Genomic DNA, 17,359 nt, shown 5'->3' with positions numbered 1-17,359 from the left:
AATGACCCACAGCGTGTGACAGCATTCTGAAACTCAGATTAGGAGTGCTACAATAATATCTTGACTATTCTTGTACATCTTCCGTTTATCTGCAAAAATTTACAGTTTTGTTTTTGCACTGGTGGTTCACAGCATCCCCATGTCACTAGAAACGGTCCGAGGCGTCACAATAAAAACAGGTGAAACCACAAGTGGAAATGGATTGACCACTCCATTGTCAATTCAAGGCTTAATGAGCATAATTAAATGATTAAGTATTTCAGGGCCTGGTCAATGGGGTTAAATGGTTCCTGGCCTGGAAGTACAGAGGTTGCTACCCGTGCACAACACACCAGAGCTAGAAAGAAAGCACAGAGGCAGGACCATAATCCCTTGCAATTCAGAAGCTAGCCACCCCAAACTGGCAGGCCTTCTTTGACACTATGATTTGGGTGTCTGTTTCTTTTCAGATAACAGAGGGGATGTTGAACTTATACTGTATGTATATGATATCTGAGATTTAAACAGGATGGGATTTCAATGGATATACTGTACCTTCAGGTGACTTTAAAAAAAGGGGTGTGGCAGGCTGGCTGAGTCGTGACGTCAGGCCAGATGCAGGAACCAAACACCGGGGAAGTACTGCAGTTAAAGGCGCTTGTGCCGTTTTATTTAAATACAAAAGTAAATAAAAAAGGTTTTAACACAAAACACTTGCTCACAGAGCAAAATAAAAATGTTAAACAAAAATAATCACAAACACAAAACAACACAGGTCAGGCTGGGCAGTAGCCTTCACTGTTCCTGTATTATGTTTCGCTTTGTCCTCTCGCTCTCTCCGCTCCTAACACACCCACCCCGAGGGTAGAGAGCTGCAGGCTTTTATGCAGGTGACCATCTCTTTCTACACAAGGTTTTTATAATAGTGGATGGGGCACACTACCAAACAGTATGAAACAAAAACAAACATTCGGCTACGCCGTCACTAAACAAAACAGTAACACAACCCACGGAGCTTCGCCGTCATGTATACTTTAACAAATACAACAATAATAATAATAATAATAATAATAATAATAATAATAATAATAATACCATTACTACTGCAACAACTAAAACAAACAAATAAATAAATAATACATTTAAACAGCAGGGCTTTCTACTGCCCTGCTACAAGGGGGTATTTTTTTTTATAGATGATCTCTATTCATTTGTAATTAAAAAAACAAACAAAAAAAAAACATTACTGTTGAAATGGGAACTAGGAACTGGACATGCATTGGTGGACCAATTGATCTCCTCGTTCATAGCATTCCTGTCTAAATCCAGAACTATCTCATTAGATTTTCTACATTAAAATCAGAAAACTAAAGGTCATTTAACAATTCAAGGTGGAGGTTGCAGTCTATTTATAAGGAATGAAACAATTAGCCAAACCAATTAATTACACAAACTGCAGGAGTATTGGCTTGCTGTTATGGTGGCTTTTGATGGCATGAGTTAATCAGTTGTGCATTTCATGGTTAGAAATACATTGTCTTTTCAGTGATGAGATTCAGATGATTTCATTGGGGTTTGTAGCTGTGAAGCATCAACTGAGCCCACATTTCTTTTGTATAGCAATCCATTTGCTATGTACGTTATGATAAAACAGCTCTTAATACCAGCTCTATTTAACTAGATATAATGTTTAACCTGGGCTACAATGTGTTCATGTCACTAAGGGGTTTCATCTGAACTCACTGTAGCTAACAATATAGTTCCATACATTTTCTCCAATACACCTCCATTCATTATATACAGCTCTGGCCAAATGTTTTGCATCACCCTATAGAATTAACTAATTTTGCACCATAAAGTCAAATAAAACCTGCTGAATAATGTTACGTTAACATGTTAAATTATATACCGCTTTGTAGTTTTCCATATACTTAACGAAAAAACTGACAAACTGTACTACTATTATGACTTCCGGTAGACTTTTGCAATGTCATTTTGTAGTTTCTTTGATTACGTAATGTTAAATAAAAGATAGAAGTAATTTATTTATTTATTTATTTATTTATTTATTTATATATATATATATATATATAAATAAATGTAGATCACCACGGGGCTTGGCATCAGTAGACAAAACAGGATGCGTTTTGAGCTTTGTGCTGTCTGCCCTGGATTCACCAGGGGCCGCTGTGACTGCGGAACTGGGAAGTTTAAACCACATGAATTTACCAGTGCAAAACATCCCCAATGCTTTGGTAATCCACACTGCTAAACTGAATCCACAGAGAAAGTGTTATGCAGTTAGGAGAAAAAAAATATCAGTAATGGAAAGTACTGCACTGTACCTAAGCCCCCAACGAAGCATTCCACCCATGTGGTTGAAACCCTTTCATAAAATGGAAACATCCTGGAGAAAAGGCTTTGGTTTCCAATGCAAAGTGGAGCAGAGTGTATTGAATGTGGGATTCAAACGCATGATGTAAGGTACTGAAGGTCTGTTATAGGGTCGTTAACCAGTTGGAGGTGCAGAAGTGATGAAGGACCTTAGGGTCCTATTTACTAAACGTAAGGACTCTTTTAAGGAATGTTTGGTTAAAGACCATTTTTAAAGCACATTTTGATTAATTTAAATCAAGTTTGCAGTCCAGGGAACGTTTTTCAACTGTTCTAGAGAATGTTAGATTTTTATTCTCAACGTTTCTGACTACGAGGCCATTCATCCCGTCCAAGCTCGTTCGGTTTGTAGTAGCTGATTGATCTCCAAACTTTGTCAAGTCGGGTCTTAAAGGATCCAAGTAATTCTGCCTCTGTAACATGACTAAGTATCTCATTCCATACCCACAACACTCTCTGTGTGAACAAGTGCCTCTTTCCCTCTGTCTTAAGTCTATGTCCACTTAATTTCCACCTGTGTCCCCTGGTCCTGGTGTCTGTACTGTGCTTAAATTATAGATAAGTGTTAACTATGCCAACTCCTTTTAAGCTTTTAAAGACTCGAATTGTGTCCCCTCCGTAATTCTTCTTTGTTTCAGGCTAAATCTATCCAGTTCTTTCGTAGCTCAGTCCTTTAAGCCCTGGGATTAGTCTGGTGGCTCTTTTCTCCAGGGCTACGTTGTCCCTTTGGTGCTGTGGTGATTTGGACACACTACTCCTAAGTACGGTCTCACCAATGCAATATACAACCTCATCATAACCTCCTTGGATTTGTACTCTACACTTTTGGCTGTATAACCCAGCATTCAGTATTGCCTTTTTGATTGCTTCCCCACTCTGTGTGGTTGCTGACAGTGATGAATCTATTACAACACCAAGGTCTGTGTTTTGGTGGGCCTGTTCTAGTTCTAGCATTTAATGAATAAAATACAGAAAACTTGTGAGTCCTAGGGAAACCAGTGCATGAGGGGTGCATTCTGGCAGTTGTAGTGCTCACGCTTTTGTGCTCCTCAGTAACCAATCTCTTCTTTTCCTGTGACTCTCACGTTTCACTCCATGTTTATGCACTCATCATGTGACTTCCCTCAGAAGAGCAAGACTGAAAAGAGTACAAGAGCGCTGGGCAATTTTCTGTTTATTGATTCCATCAAAAACAAAAAAAAAACATTACAAATCAAATACACATTTACCATTATGTGTGCGATTATAGGAAAAATGTGAGGCCTATGAATGGACGGTAATTCACATTAGGTAAGAGTATTTGATTTAATGGAGTGACAGCTATACTATTATAGTCATTGAAAGACAGCTTGTTGCTTTTCCAGCTATCTGTGGCCTTTGATTGGAATCTGGTTGACTCCTAGTCAAGTCCAGACACGTCTTCCCGGCAGCTGATCATAGATTTTGGTCACAACTCTTAAAACAATGACTGTTTCTTCTTGTTCCCATGTAGCATTTTCCCAAAACCTACAAAGTAAATGGTCTGTGGTTCCTTGGAGCTTATAAGACTGTGGTTGCTTACTCACCCTGTATACTGTAGGTCACAAGTTCTTCAAATCATCCAAGGTTTCCTTCAGGGACTTCAAATTATGAGTTTCCAAGCTAAACAAAATGCAGGTTTGGTTTACATTATTATTCCCACCAGCACCAGAAGCACAAGCTCTTTACCCTTCAGGGAAGATATTGAATATATGTGACCCGTGACCCCGTGACCCTGATTGACAGGAGCGACAGGCTGATTGACTACGAAAGGCTGTGGAGAAAAAGGGCCGTCCGTCACATTAGGGAAATGGAGGCCGTTAAAATGCATGGGATGAGTTTAAAAGAGACTGTGGTCTATTCAATTTATCTAAGCGTTGGAGCATTTAAATACCACCGCCATTCAAATCCTTTAAAGAAGAGGACTTTGTGACTAATAATAAGTGTCTTGAGCTTATTTTTTTCTTGAAAAGTGAAATGACCGGATTGATCCTGTCAGTGTTTAAATCCATCTCTGTTCAGATCACTACACCCCACTGAGTGCTGTTTTAATCAACCTTGTTTTTCGGTCTCAAGTACTGTGCTTTCACCCTTTTCACTACCATGGGAAATGAATAATGTGAATGCCATTGATAAGCATCTGCAAAGAAAGCGCATTCAGATACTGATACATGAAAATTGAAAAAACATAGGTTGGTATATCCAAAGCTGTAACTTGAATCTCTACATTCAGAAACACCACTGATAAAGCTTTGTTTCCAAATAAGTATACACCCACCCCTCGTTATATCGCCCCCAGCTATACTGCAGATTTGGATAAATCATGGTCCTGGAGTTGGCTACCATTTTTACAGTCTAACTGCGCACACCTTAGCTGCAATATACATAGGCAATTTCACTTAGAATTTCTGTTTTTATTTCGTACTGCACATCACAAACAAAATATACAAACAATTAAGAACAAAGCATTAATATTGTACTGTTGTCATATACACATGCATTGCACAATAACACAAAGCAAATTAAATACCTACTGAAGCGGTTTTTATTTTAGCCAACAAGGTGTTCACTTGTGCAGCAATGCAATAGCAAAAGTCACAGGGCAGTGACGTCATTTCCCTAGCAACAAGCCTCCTATGTTGGGAATGGATTCTTTCAGTGCAGCGGGTTTGTGCATTTGAGAAAGGAGAGGAAGACTCATTAAATTAATTGGAGACTTAAGTTGAGGAGAAGCTGTGCTGCTTTTTCACGGGTTGTGTAGAGGATTTATATTGGACCCTGACACCCCTGATAAAATGAAGGAGTGGTTGTACAGTGTTTGTGAACCTATTTGTTTTTCTATGGGTCTCTCACTATATCGCGGCCCAAGTTTACAAACAAGAGGAGGCCATTCAGCCCATCTTGCCCGTTTGGTTGTTAGTAGCTTATTGATCCCAGAATCTCATCAAGCAGCTTCAACAACATTACTGGGGAGTTGGTTCCAGACCCTCACAATTCTCTGTGTAAAAAAGTGCCTCCTATATTCTGTTCTGAATGCCCCTTTATCTAATCTCCATTTGTGACCCCTGGTCCTTGTTTCTTTTTTTAGGTCAAAGAAGTCCCCTGGGTCGACATTGTCTATACCTTTTAGGATTTTGAATGCTTGAATCAGATCACCGCGTAGTCTTCTTTGTTCAAGACTGAATAGATTCAATTCTTTTAGCCTGTCTGCATACGACATTCCTTTTAAACCCGGGATAATTCCGGTTGCTCTTCTCTGCACTCTTTCTAGAGCAGCAATATCCTTTTTGTAACGAGGTGACCAGAACTGAACACAATATTCTAGGTGAGGTCTTACTAATGCATTGTAAAGTTACTTGCATTACTTCCCTTGATTTAAATTCAACACTTCTCACAATATATCCGAGCATCTTGTCTGCCTTTTTTATAGCTTCCCTACTTTGTCTAGATGAAGACATTTCTGAGTCAACATAAACTCCTAGGTCTTTTTCATAGATCCCTCCTTCAATTTCAGTATCTCCCTGTGACCGGGTCTTACGTCACTTGGGTGGATAGCCGCTGTTTAGCAAAACAGAGAGACAACTGGGGGTGGAGTTGAAACGCCGGCACAGGCGCGCAGGATTTATTAACACAAACAGAAAAGAAAGTAAAGGTGGTCATGTGACGTTACCAGCCATGGTAACGCACAGAGGACACATACAGCAAGCTGTACAAAAGGCATAATAAAACACAGTACAAAAACTACAAATAAAAGGTGCCCCAGAGGGCGAGCGCTAGCCTTAAAACGAGGCCTCCTGCTCCCATCTGGCATGGCATTATAGTCGCCTCGAACCATCTCCCGCGGATGCTTTTGAACTGACGGACACTCGATCAAGACCTGCCCACCTGCTGATTGAGGTCCAGCACAGCCAATCACCTGCTGCCCTTCCCCTCAACCAAGCCTAGCAGGCAGCAAATCTCAATCGAGTGCCCGTCTGTAAAACAATAATTCAATTAAACAAATCAACTCCAAAACGACACACAATAAACCCATTTTCCCATACAAATTATATCCACACTAAATACACACGTGCAGGGCAATGGCCCTGCTACACTCCCATATGATATTTATTCCATGTAGTTACTCCATGAAAAAGTATTCTGCTTATATAACAAGTGCAATTTATTGCGCAAATAGAATGGTCTAACCTAAATGAATTAACTGAATTTGGAACACTGCAATTCGCATTCTGTCAATGGATTTGAATTTTCTAAGAAATATGTTTGCAGCAATATAAGGCATTTCAAAGGCTTGTACTGTACTGTACTGTACTGCAGGAGACACTTGTCATGAACCAGAATAAAAACCCTGCTGCAGTGCCTGTTATAACATATTCTAAAGCCAATCGCGTGTGTTGAAGATTCAGCTGCTACACAGAGATAGCAAATTAATTAGGAGCTACAGCCACAACTTGTGGTGACTGAGGCTCATAAAAAAAAGACCCAAAACGCTGTGGATTCTAGCTTAGCTGAATGTCTGGGCTGAATGAAACGCAAACACTTTGATAAGAAGAAGGAAGAAAAATCACACTGATGAACTTTGCCCCAGAAAAGCCTTTAATGCTAAGATTGCCTGTCTGCCCAGTGGCTACAGTAAGTCTCCCATTTGACTCACTCCAGTGCATAGGCACCTGCAATAAGCGCTTTGAACATCGAGCAAGGAGCTTATATGCCGTGTGACTCGGCTGTAGGTTTACTGAATTGATCTGTGAAGAGTCTGAGTTGAATAAATGATTCTGCGACACTAAGCTTTCTCATTTCTGGGTGGTGCACATCAGCCCTGTTACTCAAAGAACCATGGCGACCCTGTTACTTTGAATTAGTTGTCATCAAATGGAATTACATTCTGCTGGGTCTTAGATTGGCCTCAAGCCTTTTTTTTTAAGAGTTATAACCCAGGCTTCTTCTTACTTCTTATCTGTGTGAGCAAACATATTGCTGCCCCACCTTTCATTGTAATGAAACTCTTTCAGTTCTTTGCTTTAATTCTGGGTATATTTCTAGTACAATATTCCAGATTATAATTATACTGTTCTGTAGACTACAAGCTTGGATTGCAGATTTTTTCACAGCATTTGGAAACAATAAAATTGGCAAATGTCTTTTCCACTTTCTATCCTGCACTTTACACTGCAGGAACGCATCCAACACAGGTGAGGCTTCTGGGAGTTTGAGTCCTTAAGCATAGAGAAGAAGCATTGAGCATTGCTGCAGAAGGGACCCTGATCTGGATACGCTGCAATGTTTCAAAGAGAAATTCTCTTTCATATTTACAACCTGAGACGTTACCAGGGCTTAAATAAGAGGCATTTCCAAAACCATTGTCTAAGTAAATATACTTTGACCAAAATATTACACAGCACTAACAGCACTATACTACTGGTATATGACTGGTTTCACAGACCCTGATTACCCCTAATCTACTCAAAGATAACTTAGGTAAACTAGTCCAAGGTTAGCACTAATCAGGGTCTGTGAAACTCTTTTTAAAGGACAGAACTCTATATTTGGTAAGAATTTATTTGTGGATTTTAATTGACATTATGATCATGGCTGCAAATATTGCAGTTTAAAAGGGTCTACCAATTCTGTATAGTGCTAAAGTATACACTTAAACTAAAATTCACAAAGTAATTCCATATTCACCTATTTTTTGTAGCGCTAAGGCAGAATGTCCACATTGTATAGAATTAAATAGTGAGTAAGACTGCACAGTGACAGATGCTGGACAGTATGTGGCCTGACATCCAATTGACAGGCTCTCCTTGATGTGCAATTCTAGGACAATGTTTGCTTTTCTTATAATTAGATGCCTTGTCAAAAAGGCAACCGTGGGCTGTCCTGAATACCCCAGAGCCAAGTGACTTTCAGCCCACACGCGCTGTGTCAGATAACATCCTCTTCCATGGCAGGTGTGAAACACCTGAACACTTGACATTCTTACAGAACTGAAGTATCAAACCCTGAATCTCATTTTTTAGGTTTTTACTGTAACTATACTATAGAGAGAGCCCAGGTTTTTCAATGTGCCATTACACTGGGCAAGCCAATATGTTAACATCTCACAGATACTGAGGCACTGAGTAAGGGGCTGTATTCACAGTATGTTTACACACGCTGACAATTTGGCAGAGGGGTCCAAGATAAACTTGTCAGAAATAGGCTTTATTTTAGTGCTTTTAAGTGTAACCACAGCTTTATTTCTCACAGTATGATAAGGCCCTACTCTATTTCCACTTTCTGTAATGATAAGCCTTGACATATTTCATTCAGAATGTGGAAAATCAACGCTATAATCGGACGCTCTGTAATTACGCATCATTCATATTTTACTCTAGATGATATTGTAACGACCCGGGTGTCTGCTTTACTACAATGGGACATCATTGTGTGTTCGCAGAGTTTGAAAATCTTCTTTGGCCCAGAGCCAAGTTAGTTACTACTGCCGGTGTTCAGTCATGCAAGAAGCGAGAGAATTTCCACCAACCATGAGCTCAGCTTGCAGAACGGACGGACCCCATTGCAAGGAGTAAAGGGATCTGCATATTGAAAAATGAGGGATTGGTGAGGCAGATCATGCATGCATGCATGGGATTGGTGGGTGATGTGCTGGGGGCGTGGATTGGACGAGGGCATATAGGGGAGTGAGGGCATTGGCGCGGGGGCGATTAGGGATTAGAGAGCTAGTGGATAATCAGTGTGATTTAACTGCAGTTTAGATGGTGTGGCACAAGGCCAACAGTGTGCTTCTCTTTTGTTTCTACAGTCTGTATAACACTGCGTTACTCAGCTGTTCCTGTACCATTGAAAGCAGCATGCTTTACTTGCTGAGTATGGAATCCCTGCCTGCAATAAACCATTGAATTCGAGAACCTGCAATACCTGTGCGAGCCTGCTTCATTTCCCTCCCGTCGCTACAATATCTTTTACTTTATAAATTCATAACTTGCTGCTGTTGCCACATGCTGTCTTTTTATTGTTTTCGTTTTACATGAAACCATGTTTCAGTTATATTTCACTGTAGGCTTTTGCTGGCTTTGCCATGCTTCCCTATGCTTGACCACAGATATGAGCTGCATACAACTTGTGGTGACTGGGGCTTTACTAAACCTGGACCCACAGTATAGAATTGCCCTAAATTCTGCCACTAGAATTCTGACTGGCACCAAGCGGATTAACACACGACTCCTGTTATCTGTGTGACACTTCAGTTACCAGCCAAGTCCTGCATTGCTCCTTTTGACCTGTAAAACTCTTCAGAATATTGGCCTTATTATATTTGTGATGTGGTCACCCCTTACATCCCCAAGCACCAGCGGTGATCTTCAGAGGAGGCTGTTGTGTCAGCTGTTACACCATCTCTGGAACTGTCCGCCATGGAGTACTGTATCAGGGATAGCCATACTCTGTCAAATCTTAATGAATTCAAGCTGGATAATTGAATTTTTATAATTTTAAGTGCCTTGTAATGTCCTGTCAGAGCCAGCCTGGCTGCTACATGATTAAGAACACAGATTCTTAACACAGTCCAATAGCAGATGAATCCAATTACAAATGGCTTTTTCTTTTTTGGTGATATCTTTTTGGTTTCCTGGTCAAACTGAAGTAATTGCTCGTACATTGCAAACTTTATGAAATTAATTTTGGTCTATTTGATCCATCTCTTTTTTCCGTCTGGAAAGATCAGAGACTTTAATTGTCTTTTGAGAGGAATTGATGGAAAAGTCCTTCAGGGCGTTTACTTTACAGTAGTACAATGTCAGAGGGCCACTTGAGAATAAAATTCCTTTTATGAGCACCACTGCTGCCTGTCTGGTTAATTTTTGTTCTCCCCCCTTCTACAAAGACAGTGTCTTCTCATAATTAGTTGATGAGTGTGTGTCATTCATCAGCTAACAGATTCAACTGGGGAGTTTTTACAGAATGTAGGACCATATGCCTGTAATACTGCCCTAGTTCCCTACCATCGAGGAGAAGCAACTCAAAACACGGTGCACCCTGCTGACCCCCTGCTCTGTGAGGTGCATGTGTGCATCTTTCATGACTCTGTTTCCTGGCAGATACAAATGATACAGTGACCCGGGCTGATTTAAACACGAGTCCCCCTGGGAAGTGCGATTACTTTCAGAGGAATTTCGGACACCAGATTCCTCCAGAACCAGACTGTATGCACCAGCAGAGACTCATGCATGCGATCAGGCAACAATTAGGTTTCAGTTGAGGGAACTGATTTTGTTTAGCCTAAATGTAATTGTCAATTCCTTTTAGGATTTTAAAGACTTCAAAGTCAGCCAGTACTTTAATCACAGCTCAGAAGCCAGGACTAGAGGACAGAGTTGGAAATTGGGTGGAGACAGGTTTAGGATGAAGGTTAAAGACTCTTCTTTACACTGAAAGTGGTGAGGATGTGGAATGGATGACCTAGCGATGCTAGCCATGTTGTTGATGCCGAATCACTGGGATCCATTAAGACCCGACAAGGTTTAAGATCAGCCAGCCACTTGGAACCAGATAAGCGCTAAAGAGACATTTTTTCTGACTCAAAGTTAAAGACTCCTACCTGAGCCTTGCTCTTCTTTGTAGTCCATAGGAAACTATGTGGGACCAGGTAGGCTCCTATTACCTGTAACACAGGAAGTGAATGTGGAAATCAAACAATCAAGACAATAACAGACTTGTGAGAGAATGTTGTTATGCTAACGAGAGGTAATACAACGTATTTTTAAAGCTTTGGCTATTACACCTGCAGTATAAGACAGTGCTGGTTTTATGTTCTATTCACCCAGTACATCTTTGTGAACTATGACAACATGAACAAAAATATATGCGTCAGTACTCTCATTCTTAAACTGTAACTGCACTGCACATAAAAATAATTTAGTAGGGCTGTCAGAAGCAGTCTTTGCTTGCTGCTTCGTATAGCTCTCAGCAAATTACAATGAAGCCAGCTTTAAACTTTGCCAAATGCAGTTATCGTGGTTTGCAGCCTGGCAGCTTCAGTTGTTAAGTACAAACATAAGTAGTTTATTGGTTTAGTAGTGTATTGGTTTAGTAGTTTATAGGGCAGCAGTGTGGAGTAGTGGTTAGGGCTCTGGACTCTTGACCGGAGGGTTGTGGGTTCAATCCCCAGTGGGGGACACTGCTGTTGTACCCTTGAGCAAGGTACTTTACCTAGATTGCTCCAGTAAAAAAAAAAAAAAAAAAAACAACTGTATAAATGGGTAATTGTATGTAAAAATAATGTGATATCTGTATAATGTGAAATAATGTATAATGTGATATCTTGTAACAATTGTAAGTCGCCCTGGATAAGGGCGTCTGCTAAGAAATAAATAATAATAATAATCAATGCCCTGCAGTGATTTTGAATCACTGATCACAAAGACTGTACCATGAGGATGCACTGCCCTGATTGTAATCCAGCATTGGCTGTAGTTATGTGATGTCAGTGCTGGCTGTGTGATAAAGTGCACAGAACACCTTGCAGTGCTTAGAAGAACCTCATTACTTTAGGTTTGCTGTGTCCCATGTTGTCCATATTCACAACATATTCCCGAAGGTTTTGATATATTTTTATTCCCACACCATAGGTCAATAAACGAGGGAGTTTTTTTCTCTAAACACCGTAGTGTATCCAGTTCATTAAACGATGCTGTCTCTCTGATTGAAATGAGTGGTGTATGGTGGGAACAGAAAACCTGCACTTTTGCAGGAGGGAGCGTGATCTGGATGCACCATGATCCTTAAAAGAAATCATTTTTGTCTCATGGTGAACGTTTCCAAATAGATGCTGAGAACAGTTTTGCAATGTTAATTTATTAACTAAAATTGTATTATTATTATTATTATTATTATTATTATTATTATTATTATTATTAGTATAAATAATACTACTACTAATAATAATAATAATAATAGTGTTAAAATGTATTATTATTATTATTAATAATTACAATTTCAACATGTTTGAAATACAACGCTGCGATACGGACAACATGGGACACAGCAAAAGTAACATAATGCGCTTCTTGTAAACTTTGCAGGGTCTTCTGTAACATTTTCAGGGATAAATAAGTGTGGTAGCCAGGGGACCAACTTACCTGATCAGATATGGGTGTGGTCATTTAAACAGGAGAGGAGTGTTCATTACATGTCACAAAGAAAAGCCATTCATGACATAAACCTTACCATACTGAGTTTCTACAGTGCTTTATAGATCATCTGCTTTAAACGTCCTGAATCTTGATCGAACATCCCTGAAGCACCTATTGGAAGTCCCTTCAGCTGCAAGGTCCATTTAACTTGGTGATGTCTATCTCAGTCGTTAGACGATAGCCTCTTCAGCAACCTTTGCCCTCTTTTCAATGAAAATCACACCAGTCTAAATACAGGTTACCCATCAATACAAAACAACTATAGCTGGATTGTTTTTAAGGATGGTATATTACTAATAAAACAGTATATAATACAGTTACATGACTGTATTATTGTAGAGTACAAGGTTATGGTGAGGTTGTACGATGCAAGGGTGAGACCACACTTAGAATGCTGTGTTTAATTCTTCTTCCAGTGTTTGCAGATTGAGAACCAATCCAGTAGGAGGCACTGCAACGCAAGGCTTGCAAAGATACACTGCAGTCCAATACAAGTCTGCTTTCTGTGTCTACTTACTATGCACAAACTAAAGGGGTGTCTCGGATCTACTTGAATACAGACCTCACATTAAGGTATATAGGCCTGAATTTATCCTTTGGCGAATACTAAGCCAGACTTTTTATAACTGGCCTTTCTGTGTCCGTGACTAGGCCTTACTTCACCACTAATACAGGGACGACTGATAAAACCGGATCTGAAGACAGGAGAAAATTGCTGTCTTATCTGAAATGTGATCCCAACTTGATGAGCCAATAAACTGTGTGTGCCGAGAAGCTTGATATCTGAGCACTTGATGGTGGTTCTGTATATAAAGCTGCTCTCTGAAAGTCTGTTGTGCTGTAAAATAGTATCCATATAGGGTAAGTACTGTACCAGTACATTAGACATGCCATACTAACACATTTAAAGCCCCTTATAGTTCTATGATGTTTGCAGTCATTATTTGTGGTTCTAATTGAAATGACACAAGTCTGTGTGAAGGTGCTTCCGCTCCGTTCTTGTTGTCTGCCACAGATATATCTGCCCAGGTGTATTTAAATTATATATAATTTTATTTCTTTTCAAACTGTCAAATTACATGCAAGCAAATATATGTATATTCAACATTGGCCAGCATCATGAAACATTTGCAATATGTTAATATTTTGTATTACTTGTAATTATCTTTCAATACAATTTCGTATCACTAGCAAGCAGGTAGCAAGCAGGTGTGTCAGCCAGTGTCTTTATAGAAGTAAGAGCCAACACCATCTGTGATCTGCCACATTGGACCAAATTTCCTTTCGTTTTACTGAAGAAAAAAAACACTGCACTAGATGGGGCTGGTTCCTACCAACACAAAAACACAGTGGTTGATTGGTTTTGTCTATGGCAGCTAGAACACTAGAGCAGGTCCTGAACTCATAGTCAAAGCATCTTCACAAGAAGCTATCTAAAAGTAAATCTAGTGTTTGTCTAATTGCAATAAGAACCGAGTGATTGCAGACATGACGGAAAGGCACGGGAACACCAGACTGTAATAGGAATGGTTGTTGAGGGAGAGCAGGAGATTTGTTTTAGCTAACATATGGGAACATCTGGGATCGTCCACACCAAGCCTTTTAATCAGGAGACTCAGAGCAAGGAATGATGTTCAGGACTTGCTCTTCATGTCCCTGTTGTTTTGCCTGGTCATCAGTGATTATTTACTGCTTGGTTTCTGCCCCTCAATCTGTTGCCACTGCACTTGGCAGAACATAGTTGTACTCCCTCCCCCTAACATCAAATGTGTTTGAACTGGTTCTATTTATAACATGAACATGCAGTATTTTGGACAGTAACAAGCTATAGTTCATTAATCATAAATTCAGTGTGAAAACTTATAAATTCAAGTAGACCATTTTGGCTAATGCCTTCACCATTGTTGATGTGTATGAGGATGCATTGGTGAAAATGCCCTAACTGTATGTACCAGTTTTTTTGGCACTTACAGTAAACGTGCCTATTGGATCATTTATAGAACTCCTTGGCAGCAAACCAGAGGGCAGCCTGTTACAAAAAAATGATGGAGTAAAACTAAAGCCAAATGGAATGAATGTTTTGGACATATCCAAAGATGGGTACAGTACTAGATGCGCGGCTTGTGTTATACATGGGCACTAGGACCCCGTTGGTTTGCTCGCTCATCCCCTCTCTCTCTCTCTTTCTCTCTCTCTCTCAGTTAGATCAGTGCAGTATGTGTGTGTTGGAGAAGGGAAGGAAGTGATTAGTGTAGTAGAGTCCAGTTTTGTTGCTGTTGCAGTATATCCTTCAAGCTTTTCTCGCACAAATTCCTGGGATTTCTCTGCTTTTTCCTATTTCTTTTCTCTTTTTTTACTCTACACTGCCGTTTTCAGGGGCGCTCTTTAGGAGTTGCATTTTGCACGGAATGTACTTCAAGAAGAACAGCCAAGGACTGGAGAATTAATCCTATGGCTATATAACAGATCGTTGGGATTGTACTTGAAATATTCCAAGGAAGAAATAAAAACTGCTTCAGAGGTGGAAGTTGTGTTTACTGTACTCGTGCAGTGTTACCAAGCGAAGTGTTTGGACCGCTTTTTTTTATAGAAAGATTTGGGAGTACTGGAATTCTTATTTATTTTTGTGATATATTATGAACAAATAAAAGCCTCTATTTAACTGCAACTCTAAACGAAAAGCCACTGTCTGGTTACATTTAATAAATGACTTTGCAACCTAACATTTGCATTATAGTTGTTACACAGACGAACCGTATTTAGCAATGCAACACTGTAACAAGAAACATAGTTTGCGGAGTTTCCGATAAGTGATTTTCTATCCGTTGGATCTAATTTGACTCCAGAAGAACACTTTTACCGACAATCTGTTTGCCCCGTGATCTGCTTCTGTTCTTTAAGAAATATGCTGCAAAATTGAAGGGGCACGCAGCATGACTTGCAACAGCAACTCCATTGAATCTAAATCCACCGCCTATATAACATCTTGATGCTATACATTTTTGATTTACAAATATGATGAAATGGCAGCCCCGGAAGAAGGTCAGTTTTCTTTTAAAATGAATTTCATTCAGATTAACATATCGATTGCCTCTTGGAAGATGCAGCGGATTCCTCACAGATTGTCATTTACAGTGAAGTGACGTAGTCGATAGGTACTCAACTTGCTTTTTTGGTTTATTAGTTTTAACAATACTTGTGCCTGTCAAGGTCTGATAACAGGTAATAAATTGACAACCCTGTGTTCAAGACAGATGTACAGCAAATCGATGAGGGGAATCTGCTTTACAACAGTGTTTTAAGTTGCAAGGATATAGAATTAAACAATTTTGTGAGGGTTTATTTGAGATATTAATGCGGACAGATGTTTAACCTTTTCGATGTAAAGGAATGTCTATCCACCGGCGTTAGGTTTTCTTGTATTGCTCGGAGCTACAGCGTGTCAGAAGCAGAGTTTAGTATTTGGCTCATATAGCCAGGGGAAAAGGTTATGATAAAGCCCTGATGTGAGCATGTGTTGGCAATGTGTAGAACGGCGTTGCCTTCGGGGTAAATTAAACTGTAGAGATAAGATGTTTCATTGCCCAAGGCTTTTGACACCGAGATTGATACATCATACAATATCTGCCATTACTCGGTTCACAAGATCATGTGGAAACCAATTTCAATTTAAGAAGGTGTATTCTAGATTTTGCTCAGATATGCAATTCCCTTGATCTACTCTACTGAAGCTAAAGCACAGATAACGGGAGTGTGTACGAATTTAATTGCACAAGCTGTAACACAGCACCCGATCCCGGAATGAACTTCCGTGTACAGTTTGTTTTATTGAGAACTCCGTGACTTTTTAATCAAATTTGTTTAGCGATGGAGACACTATAATTTGTACCCTTTATTATATATTATAATGTTATAATAATTTTGAAAATGTGAAGTGTCTTTTTTGTACTTGGTGTTCAATATCAATAGTGTCATATGTGTCATTGTACCGGCACCTTAGAGACGCGTCCTGTTCTGTATTGCATCATGCTAATTTCTGTCTAAAGCCTTCATTGTGGATGCTGTAGCTTTTTGTTACAGTATATTTCATATCTATACAGTAAGCCTATTGCTTGTAGTGTTTGTGCATTTGCCATACTGAGCTTCTTATATGCATTCATAAATACGTTGTAATGATCATGTTCAGAACATATTTTAGGTAAGTATTCTCTATATTCCCTAATGCTTACCATTATCAAAAACTTTAGTTTTCTATTTCTTTAAAACACCACTGGCCCTCATTTAAATGACGAACATATATTTCTAGACATACATAAATTGGACATAAACAAAAATTGCAATTCCTCGGGGTCCCACCGGGGGGCGAACAGCTAAAGATAAAAATGAACATATGTTTTTTTAATAGCTCTAAAACAAGCAGCGGCACGCATGGAAGTTTTGGCTTGCGTGTGAGTCTGCAGCCCAGGGCTTTTTGTGCTCAGGTCCTGTAAGCTGTAATATACTGTTTGATGTTAAACTGCGTTTTCTTTCCAATAGAATGACAAACATCAAACAAGCATGCGCGAAAGCTTAACAGCAGACACACAACCTCTGATTTAGGTGAAACGCTTCACTGTAAATGCAGAGTATTGTCTAAAAACAATGTTTTGGCCAAAATGGATAACATGTAAATCTACATGTAATATTAAATATGCAAAAAAAAAAACAAAAAAAAAAAAACTATAGTTATATATATATCGCAGAATCTAATATTTTCAATAACTGATGCTAAATAA

General features: G+C 39.4%; 1 protein-coding gene across 3 annotated transcripts in view; it reads left to right on the top strand.

Moving 5' to 3' along the window:
• Positions 1-17,359, top strand: part of LOC117426928 (tetratricopeptide repeat protein 28-like) — a 435,334-nt gene that overhangs the window by 162,331 nt on the left and 255,644 nt on the right. The window contains exon 1 of one of the 3 annotated variants that reach the window (XM_059033327.1): positions 14,776-15,626. The exons of the other annotated variants lie outside the window; for them this stretch is intronic. Coding sequence (XP_058889310.1) covers positions 15,600-15,626 — 27 coding nt within the window. The 5' untranslated portion in view covers positions 14,776-15,599. Of the gene's footprint in view, positions 1-14,775; positions 15,627-17,359 lie in introns of those variants that run through there. 3 annotated transcript variants of the gene reach the window in all.

Source organism: Acipenser ruthenus, chromosome 11, assembly GCF_902713425.1.
Source record: "Acipenser ruthenus chromosome 11, fAciRut3.2 maternal haplotype, whole genome shotgun sequence".
Lineage (NCBI taxonomy): Eukaryota > Metazoa > Chordata > Actinopteri > Acipenseriformes > Acipenseridae > Acipenser > Acipenser ruthenus.
Note: the sequence above shows the minus strand (reverse complement) of the source record. Positions and strands in the feature narration are given on the sequence as shown.